The following is a 16,010-nucleotide window of genomic DNA, read 5'->3' on the forward strand; positions in this document are numbered from 1 at the left end:
GCTGCTATTTTGTGGACCATCAGTTTCAAAGGTTGCTGATACAAGTAACAAAACTCACATGAACATCTGAGCTTCATTGCTAGTTGAGTCAAAAGTCAATGAAGCGAATTTGTGCTGTCTCAGCATCCAAGCTAGGGAGGACAGAATGAAACCAAAAGATTTTCTTATGTTTGATACAGTAAATAAATGTCAATAGGAAAGAGATACCTGAGAATGAGGAAACAAGCAAACAAAAATGCCCAGATGGACAACTAATTCTAGTTTATTATAGAAGAAAAAAACCCCTTTGTCTTTACAGTGATCATGCTAAAATCAAATGCCTCATGCAAAATGAGTATGGCCAGCTAATGGTGATCATCATCTTAATGCTTGTCACTGACTGTGTAGCAGTCATCTCATGCTTCAGGTTTTTAATAAAAAAAAGGTAAAAAATGAGGAGATGGAAGTTTTAATCACTTTAAAAAAAACCCAAAAGACTCAAATTCTTATTAATTCTTGACCTGCTTGCTGTGCACAATATGACTTTCTGACATAGCCTATCTTACTCCTAGTTTAAGCACATACTTAATGATGGATCTCTTCACTTTTCATAGCAAGTCGTAACTACTTTAAACATGATTTAATGGTATCCCTATGAAGATAGCAGAAGAGAAGAAGAGCCTATAAATTCTGCCTTTGTCTGACTACTGCTGACATGTCAGCCTGTGTTTGTTTTTCACACTTTCTGCACCTTCTGCTGGAATGAAGGTGACAGTCTGAAACACTATGTTTTGTCCATGAAGGTGCTGTTAGTCTGAAAGGAATAAAACCAAACATATTTCTTGTAAAAATAAGCAGAAAAACATACAGGACTTAAGAATATAAACTGCCAAGTGGGGTATTGGCACATTATTCATGCTCTGTTGTTACGGAAAAGAGGGAAAAAAAGGGTTATCTTTATATTTGTTTAATTTTGAGCACACATTGTGCAAATGAGTTAATTTATCAGAGCATAATAAGAACCTGTCAAGTCAGGAAGAGTGAACACTTTTGAAGCAAAACAGGCAACTGAATTTTATTGCTTTCATGTTGTTTTTATTTTTTGTCGGTATAGAACAGACATAAAGTTAGTGCTGTTGACGTACTTGAAGCTGATACTATCTTCAGATTGTGTTGCTGACGTTCCTTTGTGGGTTTAGTGGGTTTTGTGAAGTTATTGGGAACATATAGATTTGTAACCATATTTAAGTAAAACCTAACAAAACCTCCTGCAAGAAAATGCTTTTAAAATTATCAGGTTTTAACCTGGGGAGCTTTTTGCCTTTTAAAATACCAAATTATGTTAATGTAACTCTTTCTGCACTGTATTTGTAAAATTGCTGCTATTTGAATGGTTCTGGAAAGAAAAAAATTATGAAATATACTGGAGGGTTTGGGATAGATTTGCTTTTATATGTTGAAGTGAATAGAAGCAGGAAAGCACTGTCACAACCTAATTTAATGAACATGTTAAATGATTTATAAACATTTCAGAGATAATGAAATAAATAAGGCCATGTAATAATTCTGTCATTAAGAAGCCGCTGTTGTATGCAATTTCTTCAGACTCTTCTTTAGGACTTTTACTGGGGTAGCATCAACTGAGAAGATGGCCTAAGATATATGTAAAAACATGGAGAGAAAGAAGCGTTTTGCGCTGCATCACATAATCCAGATGTATTCCATTGTTGTTTTAGGGCATTACCATATCACCTATTAATCATCTTTTTTTTTATCTTCACAGATGATACTTTGGGATTGGGATTTGAAGCAATGGTACAAGCCCTATTGCCAGGTCAGTATATGACTGAGTACAGAGTTCGCTGTGAACTGTAAATCTGCTGATGTTTCGTTTACCTGAGTTGGCCTAGTACATTCCAGCTCTATGTAAGAGAGGCTTGATATTTAGCAGTTCTGACCAAGTTGTCAGGGGTCTTCTTTCTGTGGTGTATATGAGAACAGTCTCAAACCTAACTAAGGTGGGAGTGGGTTTTTTGAAATATCCGATAGCATAAAGTGAGGAAGTGATTCCCCAGCATTGTCACCAAGTGCAGGTCTGTCAGATTCTCACCTTTTTTCTTGATTGCTTGTTTCTCCCCCTTTCTTTTGTACCTTCTATCTAATAAGCTAATGCTGTTCAAATTCAGAGAATTATACCAAATTAAAACTAATCACTTTCTTAACAGAATTGTTAGGATTTGTTTCATTAGAATTACGGTTAATAAAAGTAATGAAGCTGTGGAAATTGCACCTCTGTAAGAGGCCTATGACAAGTTAGGCCACCAAAACTTCTTTTGATATGATTGAAAGAGAATATCAAGTTTAATTCTGAAGAAAATAATGAAAATGTAAGTTTAAAAAAATGGCACCAAATCTTTATCTTAAATGGAGAAAAATAAACTGAAAGCTAATATTGCTAATTCTGAAAGATTTTATTATTGTGTGGAAAAAAACCCACAAAAATGGTGTGTAAACATGTGTTTCGGTATATATTTTCTTCAAAAGAAAAGTACATTGCATTATTTTTTTAATTTATATTTTACTTTTGCGATGGATAAGATGCTTATTTAAGTCTTAGAATACTGTGAAATGTTTCGACATGTTAATAGTTTGCAACATTTCCATCTATTCTAGAATGCTGGCAGTGGAAATGGAGTTGATCTTTCAGTACTAAATGAGGCTCGGAGCATGCTAACAGACCTCCTGACTGACCCATTCCTTCCACCACAAGTGATTTCTTCCCTTCGAAGCATTAATAGCTTGATTGGTGCTTTCTCAGGCACATGCAGGCCAAAGGCTAGTCCATTCACACCATTTCCTGGTTTCTTCCCCTGCCCTGAAATAGAGGATCCTGCTGAAAAAGATCAAAAGCTGCTGAAGGTCAAATGACTTTAATTCCCATTCATGTCTGTGTTGCAATTCAAAAACAAAAAATAGAATCAAGGAAAAATAATCTGGAAAGAACTGTATGGATAGTACCTTCTTTACTGAGTACCTGTCAATTATGTTTGAGGTCAAAAGAGAGCAGCTGTGAAAACACATTGAGTGGAATGTAGATAGGTACCACAATGCAAATTTGGGGGTTGATGGATAGACAGGTAAAAGCGCTGGCCTACACTCTGATGCATGATTCCTCAAAATAAACACAGGATTAAAAAAAGCTAAAAACAAAAATAAAGTGAAGATGTTATATTCTCATGATACGGCACAAACAGAGCTCTCATTTCCTCCACATTCTTGATCAAGCAATTCCTGTCAGTGTGGCTTTTTCATTGGCCTTTTTTTCCAAATCAACTTACTTTTGTGAGCATCAAACTAGCCATCAGACAGATGCAAATCAGCTGTGTAAAAGGAGAAGTAACTCTTCTTTCTGTGTAGCACATCTCGTTATGGGACTGCTGTGTAAATATACTGTCACTTCTCCATGAGTAAAAGGAAGAATGTAGTTACTATATGACATCTTAAAGAATGTCGTGGAAAAACATTCAACAATAGGAACTTAGCTGCAGTGTACCAGCACTAGAATTACTTGCTAGAGTAACCCAGTATCAGCAGTTTTGAAACTGTTTGGAGGGTGGTCTGGGAGGTTCCTGCCCTGTAGTTGTTCCTGTTTCCAGACAGGGAGCAGCTTGTCCCAAACTGGTTTGCTGTTTTGGAGCCAGGTAACTGCTTTGAGCCAGATTCATCCTGTGAAATACCTGTTGTGAACCATTGTCACAACAAAGGCTTTTAGGGAAAAGCTCTGTGTCTACAGATCATTCTGTGGGAGATCCTTTTGGATTTTTGCAGCATGAAATTACTTGGGATTTCACATGGATATCTGCAGAGATCAGTTAGGTAGGGATCATAATCATTCAACATATGTTTTTCTTTACTGCTAAGGATTGGTATACCAACTTGAAAAATATCATTTATGTGAATGTGAAAATCTAACGAAATATTTAAATTAATTATATCCAGCTAGTCAGAATGGTTTAACATGAAAAGTATTCATTGCTGAAGACTGGTTATAAAGATTATGTGAGATTGAAAGTTACATTTTTTTTCACAGCTATTCTCTTTTTCTCCTTCTTGAAAGGAACTCTTTCTTTAAGATTGGGGGGTTGTTTATTTTTATATTAGTCTACCAGATGGATAAAATCATGCTTGTCACTGTCATTCATTGAGTGTTTGACTTTGATGTAGGTTTAGGGGTAAACTCCAGATTATGATACACCATGGAAAGTATTATTCAAAATGGAGCTTCTCAGACTGTATTGAAAGTTTCTCATTCTCTCTTTCCCTGACTTGGAATTGAAAAAGTCTCCATATTTCAAAGAAGTTGTTTCTTTGCTATGGATTATATGTACACTGTCGTTTCTCTTCAGTTATGGTTTAGGTGGGTTTTTTTTTCACTTCTGATGATAAAGTGGAAACAAAGAGCAAACAAAAGAAAGAAACAGAAGCAATAACTGGTAGTCTGATAGTAACTCTTTGCTTCAAATTTCTTGGTAAGTGTAAACTTCCCTGTTGGTGCTATTTCATAGAATAGTTAGGGTTGGAAAGGACCTTAAGATCATCTAGTTCCAACCCCCCTGCCATGGACAGGGACACCTCACACTAAACCATATCACCCAAGGCTTCGTCCAACCTGGCCTATTTCACTGATCTGTCTATTTAAATTCCTAAAAAGAAAAAGGGAATCTTGATTGCATGAAAAACTATCTCAGAACTGCTCTGCAACAGAAGACTTCACTTCCATCGTGACAGAGCTGTCCCCAGATTTTCTAGTGTATGGCAGTATACTCACCAAATTGGTGGATTTCTGGTGTTATCAACAGACGTGATGTTAACAGTTTTCATCTTTCAGGCAAATAAAAGTTGTCTAGGCAAGCACTTGAGTATCCACACCCCTTGTCTCCTGGCCTTGCTATTGCTGGTAACTGAAATTCTTTCCATAATAACTTTGATTTCTGGCACAGTCTAGATTTTGTTTCCAGAGCAATTTTTCCTCTTTGTATAGTGATTACCAGTGACTTTGCTAGCATATAGCAATCTGGAGTTCCTTAGTCCTTTGCTACCCATGTTTTGTTTATTCTCTGCTCTATCTAGTAGGGGAGTTTTATATCCTCTCTGTTCCCTCATTCTTGGAGTAGCCAGGAAGAAGAAAAAATAAGTACAGGTATTGGGGCTTTCTTTCCATACTGTGTTAATGAGTGCACTTATTTCAGGGACTGAATATTTCTCCTCCAGTGTTGAGGATTTTCAGCTGTGGTAGAGAGCATGCAGGTGAGATTGATATGGTCTGCTGACAGAGAAGTTCATTCTAGCCTTAGAACACCAGCACTATATGATAGCAGACAGAATACGCTCATCTACTTCTCTTTCTGGTAGGGCTGGTTAAGGCCACTGCATGTTTCTGTGGGTGGTACGGTGGTCTTATTCTTCCTGTCCATTTCCACCTTACTGGATGTGACTACAGCTTTGCAGCAAAGCAGAGGTACATCCCATATCAAGGACCCAAAGCAATCTCATTTTTCAGGCTATGAGACTGTACTCTTGTGTCAACACTTCCATTTATTTTTTTATTTATAAATATGTGAGAGCTTTGTGAGTTAAGTGTGATTTTGGACCACTAGAAGAAGCTTAAAATTACAAAGTCATTTCTTGCCGGACTTTTGAAGTTGTAGTATCCAAGGGTCACTTGTCCGTACACGCAACCCTGTAGATCTTATCCAAAACTGCAAACATTGCTCTGGATTTTTGCTTTAATTTCTTTTTTCTTTTGCCTGGCATCCTTTTTACTCACATCTATGCCATGCAGAAGAATCTTCTCCCCTGCACACCCCCCCTCCCTCCGCTGAGTGCCAAATCTAGGAATGTGTCAGCAAGTGGATTGTGGATTGAATGCAGTTAGAGATGCTTTTTGCCTTTTTTTTATTATAGATTTGTTTAAAATACAACATCTGTGCAAGGAATGAAGATATGCCAGAGCTGACTTTGCAGTTTCAGTTCAGTGATCCTATCCTTTCTGTTAGTTAGGTTCTACCAGTTGTTATTTAAACATGGATATACTTTTCTGAAGGTATTTCAGTAAGGCAGAGCTAGTAAGTCCTGAGTTATTTCCATACAGGACTGTTTGAGTCCACTGTCCTGCTTTGCAGAGGGCTTTGTGTTCAAGTACAATGATGACTCTCAGTGCCTGGGCTGCAGTGTGCCTAAACTAACACAGTGTCCAGGCTGGAAGTTGTGAGGTGCCTGGGAAGGTTTGTGTGTGGTACGGGGCTGATATGGAAGCAGAGAGGGAGCTTTGATGGGCTAGAACTGATCCTGTGCATTGTGCATCGCCCTTTCCACAAGCTCCACAATATTGACACTGTCAATATTTAGTATCTCAGTTACCAAAATCTCAGGCTATCTTGAGAGCTGACTATATAGCCATGTGATTGGGATATGTAAAAAAGTAATCCATAATCCTATTGCAACTGTCTCTAGAAGATCTCTGTTTTTAAAGAGTAATTGTTGGACCACATGGAATTTGGATTAAAAGTATCTTTACATATTTTAATTTGGGGAAAGAAAAAAACAGATATGAAAAATAATTATTCCTAGTAAGCAAAATACTTTGCATCTATTTTATTTTCTTGAGCAATGAGTAAGTGTAAGATACCATACTTATTGTTTTACTATAAAAAAATCTCAATAAATAGTTTTCACAAACCATAAATAAAGTGTTAATGTCTGCTTTTAATTACCTAGATTTTAATAATTGTTAAATTATTCAACAGGGATTCAGTAGCAGATATAGCCTGCCAGCACCACAGCTGAGACGAACTTCGGGAGTTTCTGGTGTTCCACCTACGGAGTCAACATCTAGATGGGAACGGAGTAGCAGCAAGAGATCTCATCAGGAATATAACACATTAAGGTAAGCAGTTAACCATATTTTAAGGGCAATAATAAATGCAGCCTTTCTGAAATGTTCATGTCTGCAATGTTGAAACATGGTAGCAAAAGTGTTTAGTGTAAAATCTTCTGAATCAAGTCTCCAAATTCTGCCAGAATAAACTGGAAAAATGTTTCAAGTTAATACTTTGTAACTCTGATCTCAAGTAGAAATCAGGTTATTCTGAGGTTGAATGGCATACCTATCAGTTTTAGTAGGAAATGAAAAAAAAGGTCAACATACACGTTTGCAAAACAAACTTGTTTAACTTCTAAACCTTTAGGAACTTCTTTCTTTTTCTTTTTACTTAGAATTTTATCTCTTTCCAACTTCCACATGGCACAAAATGTCTTTCCTTTATAATGTATTTTAAATTTAAAAAATATTTTCTTTTTAGTTTCTTTTTAATTAAAAAAATGACATAATGACATAACTTTCATTTAGTAGCCACTGTTGTGTGTATTGCAACATTTATTATTCCTATGGTCATCAATCAATCAGTAAGGTAGATTAAGAAAATCATCTCTTCTCTACTTGTTAGTCAGTATGGTGCAAATAGTTTTTCTTTCCAGAATTAAGATTACCTTTTAAATTAGGATTAAAATAATAGTACATTTTTTCTTTTTTGTTTAATGTAGCTTATGAGTGAAATTTTACATATTTAGTTTTATTTAAATGTGTAAATGTGTATGGCTTTGCTTAATATCAACTAAGAAAAGTCCAACAGATGTTTGAAATGATGTTGCAGCTTAAATACATTAAAATGTATGTGGGTTTGCTGCCTTTTTTATTTGTTTTTAATACAGTTGGTATTTCTTAAGATTTTAATGGTTTTACATAGGTCATAAGGGCGTTCTTTAAAAGAAAACATGTATTATGCTGATAACTGATAATTACTAGCAGTGGATGAAAGTTTATAAACACACATCCAAGAATTTATTATATCAGTATTTTGTTTAATTTTGAAGTGAACCGTTCAAATGTTTTGGCCCTTTGCAATAGCCCTTTCCTCTTGGTAAAATATGCTGTTCAAGTTTAACAGCAAAACTTAATTTTGTGTGTAAAATATAACTGAAGATATAGTAACAGTAGTTGTAGTAGTTTAAAGATTGTATTTTCATGCTGATTTGGTTAACAGTGCTTGAAAGAATCTCCCCAGTTATAGCCATGAGAAATAATCAGAGGCCAGAGAAATTGCTTTAATTGCTTTAAACAGACTGTTGGATATCAGTTTGAGGCTCAGCACTGCTGGTGCAGATGCAGTGCATGTTTGCAGAGTTTCCTTGCAGCTTCTACTAACCAAAGAACCTACTCAGGCTCACCTAATGAAAGTAGTAATGCAGAAAACAACCTTGCTCATACTCCATCACTTTTAAATTATCTGTTGACCCTGATGATCAGTACTTCTAGTTATCCACATTCCCTTTCCCTGCTCCTGTCACCTCCATACAGCCCTAGAATATGTGTTTGCCTTTTTTGTGATTTGTGTCCTGCCCTTTAGAATGCTTGCCAGCACTTGTACTTCCCCCATCTTCTTGCATCTCCCAGTGACTGTGAGGGTGGTGAGGTACTGGAATGGGTTGCCCAGGGAGGTTGTGAATGCTCCATCCCTGGCAGTGTTCAAGACCAGGTTGGATAGAGCCTTGGGTGATATGGTTTAGTGTGAGGTGTCCCTGCCCATGGCAGGGGGGTTGGAACTAGATGATCTTAAGGTCCTTTCCAACCCCAACTATTCTATGATTCTATGATCATTCTTACCAGGTTCCCTTTAACTTCTAACACGTAATCAACTCAAAAATCCACCATGGATGTTTACCTTACAGGTAAGGTGAAATGAAATAGCCAAACTGTCATAGCTCTTCCTGCTGCCAAAGAAGGCAGCCCTGCATTCCTAGAGCGCTCAGTGCCATTCACTCTGGCTCTTGAGTCAGCCCCTTAATTTGTGAGAAAAATAACAGCAATAAAAAGACAGTTTTTCCTGACTTGGGAAGCTGATTCAGTCCAGTGAAGGATTTAATGGGTGTTACAAGAGAAGCAAGAAGCAGCAGGCTAATAGTAAAAAGGGAGAGTAAAACAGCAAACTGTTCACTAATAGGAAAGCTTATAAAAAGCCAAAATATTTTTTACTTTTAATGACTGATTTCAACTGAATTCTACTGAGAAAGATAAGATATTAAATAATGGAACAAAAAATTATTATTCCTACAAAACGTCATATTCGTGATTTTTATTTTTTTTTCTATCTATCCAGTGTTCAAAAGACTCTTGAGAGCTGCTGTTTTATTTGCATGCAAATTCTTGATTTGGTTTCTTATTCAAACACTAGTTCAAGATCAACTAACCTTGCTTAATATATAGTCTTCCTACACTAAATACTGTTGCAGCATTTTTATAGGTGTTAAAAGAGTACATGCAAGCTGTGATAGCTGAACAGTGTACAAAGAGCAAAAAGTTCAATCTCTCCCAGTTGTCAACTCAAACACTTTTTAAAGTTGACTAACACATCAGAATCGTCAGTCTTCAGAAGAGTAAATCTGTGTTTATTACTTAACTAATTTCTGTATATTAGTATATTTAAACAAATAATGGGAGATCAAGTATTTCTGTATTTGATTTTTGTTTGAAATCTGATCAAACAAGGTTAAATCTGTTTTGGTAAATACTGTTTTCCCACACTGAAATGAAAGAATTAGTTTTACATAAAATATTTTTAGTTTAGAATACATGCATACAGTTATTTTTAATTGCATATTACATATTTTTTTACTAAAGGAAATATGTAATTGGAATTTTGGAGTGCAATTTCATGGCTAGAACAGCAGATGGCATAATTTAACAGTTGAGTTTAACGATTTAGCGACTGAAGTACTGTATGTCTTTGTCAAAACCAACTTTAGTTTTAAGATTATAATAAATAAAATTATTAAATATGAAAAGCTGATTCGAAAAGCCAAGCCATGGCTGTGTAAGATTGCCGTAGTATTTCCAGAGTAATCAATCTTAAATGTTCTCAAATCTGTTAAAAAATAACTTGCTTTGTTATCATGTTCAAGGAAATCATGTTAGAAAGTAAAACTTACAGCATGTTGTCCAAATATACTGTGCCATTCTAGGACTGTATACAGTTTTCTCTTAATTTTAGTCAGTACCAAACAGTTTTTATTCCCTAATTGACATATATTCTTTAGCTGATCTTCAATTTTACTTCTTTCGTACTCTTTTTCTTGAATGGTAGTGGGCCTGTAACAGAGCAGTCTGGCTATTCTATAAACACCTTATTTAGTAAAAATTGAAAACAAGGTAGGAAAGAAAAAACACATTCTGTTTTACTTACAGCCAAGGATCTCATTCAAATGGATCTTTTGGTGCAAATATGCTGACAATACCAAAACAAAGATCATCTTCCATGACACTGGCTCATCACATAGGTCCCAGACGATCAGGTAAGACACTCCTAAAGACCTGATAACCATCTGAGGTGAATGTTAAAACTGGAAGGATTTGGCATACAATCCATTCTGACACTGTCAGTGTTACTAAGCAAGAAAATACTGTAGCAGTAGTGCTAAAATAATGTGTATATCAGTATTTCAGAAATTATAACTGGTCTGTTTGCCCACATTAAGTGAAAACTTGATACGTCTTTTGCCATCTCTGCCTATCCATTTTACCATGATTAAAAATAAACCTGTCTAATAATTTTGTTTTATAAAAGTTTAAATAAGCAGGTTGGATTGAGTGAGGAGAATGCACTTCTATTTTTTTTTTTGTTGTTGTTTAAAAAACCCAAACTTGACCAGTTTTTGATGGTTTGGTTGTTTCCCTTTCAGTCTTCTAAACACCAGTAAGTGTACTAACTCAGGCCAAATCTGCATGTAAACACACTGTTGCATATTCTTAATGGTTCTGTCTTCATAAAAGCTGAGCTGCTTTCTGCTTTTTTCCACTTAATCTTGTGGACCTGTTGAATTTGTACATGTAAGAAGGATGAAATTAAGTAACTAACATTAGAGTATTAATCTGATTACGTTCTGGAAGGGAATTTACAAATTTCTTCTCAACTTTCCAGTCTTTCTTTGTGGTAGTGAAGTGACATTTGCTTTCTAAAACCTCTGTCTGTATACCTAGCAATGAGAACTTTGAAAAATCCTGCCTTTCACTGCAAGAAAATGCAATTATATACTACTATCAGGCTGTGTGAGTCAAGTCACTGTAGCCTATGATGCTATTGGAAGTGTATTATCTATGCATTCCTTATTTAATAGCAATACTCTTCTTCCTCATGGGCACTTTATTCTTTTTGATGAAAATGTGTTTGCTTTTGTTATTTATCTGTAATTACCCTTTTTGGGGTTTTTACTTTGTTTTTAAAAAGTTCTCAAGCATATGTTTTCTCTATTGCAAAACAATGTGGTAAAAGAGTTTTATCTAGGTCAGTTATAAATCCAGAGCTGATTTTGATGATTTTTGATCTTTTTGTTTGGTTAGTTGTTTGTTTTTTTTAATTTAAGAAAGCAGTCCTGAATCAGAAAGGAATATGAAAAGATTTAGCTGACTGATTAATTTTGCCAAATCTAAACCCAAAATCAAACCTTTGAAAGCCAGATGTTAGAATAGATTACAGTTTGTCCATTCAGATGTGTAGTCTAGGCTGCTACATAGTTGTAAATCTCAAAACTTGGAATAGATCTAAGTACTTAATATATGTTCGACAGTGTGAACTAGAGACTGTGTCTTGACAGCTTGCGCATTCTTTACAACATACAAGGTTTTTGTTGTTTAATTTCAGTCTTTCTAAGCAGCAATGTTTTTATTGTAATCTGAACCCCCATGCAATGTTTGTTTTGGAAGGTGCATCTCCTGGCCTGAGTCCTGTGGGTTCACCTAGTCATGGATCTGTCTCCAGCGGGGCTTTCAGCTGCTGGTCGCCTGTAGAGTTTCCTGATACTGCCGATTTTCTTACAAAACCAAGCATTAACATACATAAATCTCCAGGATACACATTTAGTTCTCCAGATTTTCAGCAGCAAGTTAAAACATCTGTAGGTTATATGTGTAGCAGGTACTGTAAACTGTTATGTTTTTAGTAACTTATGTGTCTTGAAAATAATACAATTAAAATGAAAAATAGAACAAGACTTATACAGCTACCAGTATACTAGAAGTCATAATAATCTGTAACTGTATTGTCCAGAGGAAACTAAAGAGTGCTGTATGTATGCCACTGATTTCAAATAGCTCATCCTCAAACGCAGCAGTTATTATAGAGTAAAAATATTTTACAAACTCTTAGAAAAGGAGGACTTCCTACCTGGGAATTGTATCCTGTATTTCTGAATGCTTTCTAAGTAATTAGCTCTACTTTATTAACTCAGTGTGATGAGTCCATGAGGGGTGTTGCTTGACTAGTTTCTAAGTTACAGGCTTAATCTGTATGTGCCCAGTTTAGGAAAAAATACTAAGGGGATTTTATGGAGGAACCTTCAAAAGCATGTCTTTTTAAGAAATTTGCAGGTATTCTTCAGTACAACAGATTTGTAGCAAAAGAAAAATTACTCAATGTTGTAAATATTTTTCATGTATTCTGTAAGCTGTGGACGTCAGATATTCAAGCCTGTCCCAATGCCAGAACTGGAATTTGCAGAGTATAAAGACAGGATATCAGGTGAGTTTTCAAAATGAACACATATTTGCTATCACTTTGCCTTTTTTCTTAAAAAGCCAATGAAATTAAAATTTTTATAGTTCTACACTTTTTTTTTTCCTATACCCTAAGTAACTTATATGCATATATTCTATTTTAGTTTGTGATTTAGGGTGATTAAGATAATCTAAAATATTGCCTGCTTCATAGTAAGGATTTTATAGTAGGCTTCTAGTCATAACGTTATGGTTCTGTACTCCATATGTCAGACAAGTTCTCTGCCATCTCAGCTAACCTAATCACTGAACAAATTTTTGCAAGTAAAAAATTATGCCTCTAGCTTCTCTCAATCTTCAAATAGGCTTTGGCTAATAAATTTTGTCTTTTACAACTGTTTGTTTTGGAAATCTGAAGTATTTTAAAAAGCTGTTGCTGATATTTCTATGAATAATCTATATGATCAGCTCAAGAATTATTAGACAGTAGTAATTTACAAATAAATTATTGATGTAGTATTTATGTATGTATTTTCTTTAAGGTGAAATTGGAAGTGCTAGTGATTCAAAAGAATCTTTCCACCATACAGAGAAGAAAAAAGTTGAAACGAAGGAAATGATCGATCAAACACAAAATAATCTGCTTGTAAGCATGTAATTGCAAAAAAAACTTGCAATAACTTTTATCAACACAGTGTTCCTTTATCACTTCTAACATGCTGTAAAGAAGTCATTGCATTGCTAAGAATTGTAATTTCTGAGGGGAAATGGTGCATCGTTTGAATTCACATTTTCATTTGACAAGCTATGTTCCAGCTTGCGTAAATTCTGTTTGCAAATGACAAGAACAGTGGTGATTGTATTAATTTTTTTGTTGATCAGAATTAATTTGTGGAGATGTAGTGTTGATACAATGCTCAAACACTGACTGCCTAGTATTTTCTCTTGGAAGTTTATGAAAGATGGGGCAGTTTCAGTGAGGCTTATAAATTAACATTCACACAGGGCAGTACATTGGAAGTGCAGGGAGACAAATGGGTTAAGCTTTACTAACATTCTAGGTTTATACATGTGCTTTTAAAAGCTTGTTTAATTAATGAGCTGCTAAACCTCAGTAAATGTTTTGTAAGCCTATGCATATTTTTTCCTTTGGTTTATTAACTCATTTTGTTTAAAAAGGAGTAAGAATGAAAATATAGCACTGTCTCAAGAAGTGCTGGAATCTGTTGCCTCAAAATATGAAAAGTCAAGCCCTAACTGTGCTATTTGTACTATTGATTTATTATGTTCTCATAGCCATAGTTACAACACTATTCAATAAGTTCAATAATGATTTACCATTTTCATGGCTTTTTTGCCAATAAAACTGAAAGATTAGTTTTCATTGATATTTTAGGGATGATAAAGTAGCTTACTTTCACACAGGTGGATCAGAGTCCTGTATTAGAACTAATGTTATTAGACCATGATTCACTAATGGAGAAGATGAGCAATTGGAATTTCCAAATTTTTGACCTTGTACAAGAACTGGGAGACCAGTCTGGAAGGATCCTTAGCCAGGTTGGTTGTCTTTTCTTATATGTGGGAGGGTGTGTAAAGCTTGTCAGGCTATCCTATTTTATTTAAACTTTGAAAAAAATTTGTAGTCAACATATATATGAATGTTAACTTAAAAAGTGCAGATGTCATTTCTCATGTACTCCATCTCATTGTAAACCATAGGAAATGATTGATCTCTAGACAGCTTGCTCTACATTTTCTGGATTTTATTCTCAATGTAAAAATAGGTTAGATTCACACTTACTAGGTTTTGTAATAATATGCCATTTCTTATGAAAAAGATGTCTCCTGCTTTCAGAATTACTAATGTATTTGTCAACCATTTCTTTTTTCTTTATTTCAGTAAAATATTTCTCCCAGTGCTACACCTGTGGGGGAAGAGAAGTGAACCTTTAGGCAGTCTTTTGCCTCTTGATCATACTAACAATGGGAATTTTTTTCCATGCTGTTTTCTGCATGTAGTAACCCTTTTTATCTCTTCCTGGCTTACTATTAGCTCTTTTTGTGCAGTTTCATGTTGTGCTGAAGCAAATCTATTGGCGGGTGCAAAAGTATAATCCTGTGTGCTCTTCCCCAGCCTCTCCCATTCATCAATGTCATCTGTAAGCTTCTGTCTCTTTGTAGTGGATTTAGCAGTCGGAGCTATAGTGTGGCCTGGATTTGCTTCTGATCTGACCCCAAAATATTTTTATTGCCAGTATCTTAGTTTCCTTCTCTGGAGTAGAATACGTATTACTCTTATTCAAGGGTAGTGTTGGGAACAATTGACGGGAGGGAATTAAGCAGGTTAGAAGCACTTGAGTCCGGTTGGAGGCATAGGCCTGCACCTATACTGAAGAAAGATAAAAATAATGGAGACAATATTATCATTAGACAATACTTTGTCATTAGACACTGTTTTTTTATTTCATACTATACAGTATTCTGGGCGTTGTTTTAAATCTTCAGTTAACCTTGTTCACTCAAATGCTTTCAGGTCTTTTGTCATGTCAGTGACAACTGCTTATGTGCAGACTAGAATGCAACACTCCAATTCTGAGTGGTGTTTTCATTGTAGTATACTATTACTCTGTGATACACATTAGCTTGCATTTAATTTGCATGCAATATAGGACATAGTTCAAACCTATAAGTACTTCAGTGTGTAGGTTTCTACTTAATTCTACCAGTATTTCTATATCTGTTCTTCCTGATATTGTATATATACGTACTACTTGTCCTCTTCCTCCTGCCCCAGTCCTTTTGTCTATTGTGCTTTGTAAGCATCTGGTACATATCTTAGTTAAGAGGCAATTAAAACCTGTATTTTACTATCATCAGTTGTAAGGTTCTCAGATTTGGTACGTGTAAGGGGAATGGTTGGGACAGGTGGAAGGAGGGATGTCCCCTCATTTGCTTTCCGGTTCCTTTGGGCACCCTTCACACTTCAGAACTTAGTCTTTCTCTCAAGTGTCTGGGAAAGAATGGACAAAAATCAGTAGCAGTGACTTGTTTCGAAAAGGTTTTTTAATATATGTAGTCCTGGGGGGGGGATTAGGTCTTTCTAGTCACTAAATTCTACTTCCAAAGCATGTATGCATATTTGCAGAGTATATACATGTGTGGGTGTTCTGAGTACCTTTCTGAAATACCTTTTCATTTACCAGGTACCTTTGTTAAAAATAGCCAAGATAAGTCATAATGAATAAAAGAAATAAGGTTTCTTTGCCAGAGTCTCAAAAACATATAAAATGGTTTTGATTTGGTTTTGGTTTGGTTTGGTATTTTTTTGGAGGAGGGAGGTGTGGGGGGTAGGGAGTGATGTTTGTTTTGGTTTTGTTGTTTAGGTCATTTTTTTTTTTTGCCTCTGCTACTATATTTAGTAATT

At 35.4% G+C, this 16,010-nt stretch overlaps 1 protein-coding gene across 2 annotated transcripts in view; it reads left to right on the forward strand.

The window, feature by feature from the left end:
* PDE3B (phosphodiesterase 3B) overlaps positions 1 to 16,010 on the forward strand; it is an 88,881-nt gene that overhangs the window by 61,032 nt on the left and 11,839 nt on the right. Inside the window, exons 2-9 of one of the 2 annotated variants that reach the window (XM_005153263.3) lie at positions 1,763 to 1,813; positions 2,653 to 2,898; positions 6,786 to 6,925; positions 10,280 to 10,386; positions 11,795 to 12,005; positions 12,535 to 12,608; positions 13,126 to 13,229; positions 14,009 to 14,143. In XM_005153263.3, coding sequence (XP_005153320.2) covers positions 1,763 to 1,813; positions 2,653 to 2,898; positions 6,786 to 6,925; positions 10,280 to 10,386; positions 11,795 to 12,005; positions 12,535 to 12,608; positions 13,126 to 13,229; positions 14,009 to 14,143 — 1,068 coding nt within the window. The remainder of the gene's footprint in view (positions 1 to 1,762; positions 1,814 to 2,652; positions 2,899 to 6,785; positions 6,926 to 10,279; positions 10,387 to 11,794; positions 12,006 to 12,534; positions 12,609 to 13,125; positions 13,230 to 14,008; positions 14,144 to 16,010) is intronic. The other variant, XM_031052761.2, reaches the window with a different exon arrangement.

This window comes from Melopsittacus undulatus, chromosome 4 (assembly GCF_012275295.1).
Source record: "Melopsittacus undulatus isolate bMelUnd1 chromosome 4, bMelUnd1.mat.Z, whole genome shotgun sequence".
Taxonomy (NCBI): domain Eukaryota; kingdom Metazoa; phylum Chordata; class Aves; order Psittaciformes; family Psittaculidae; genus Melopsittacus; species Melopsittacus undulatus.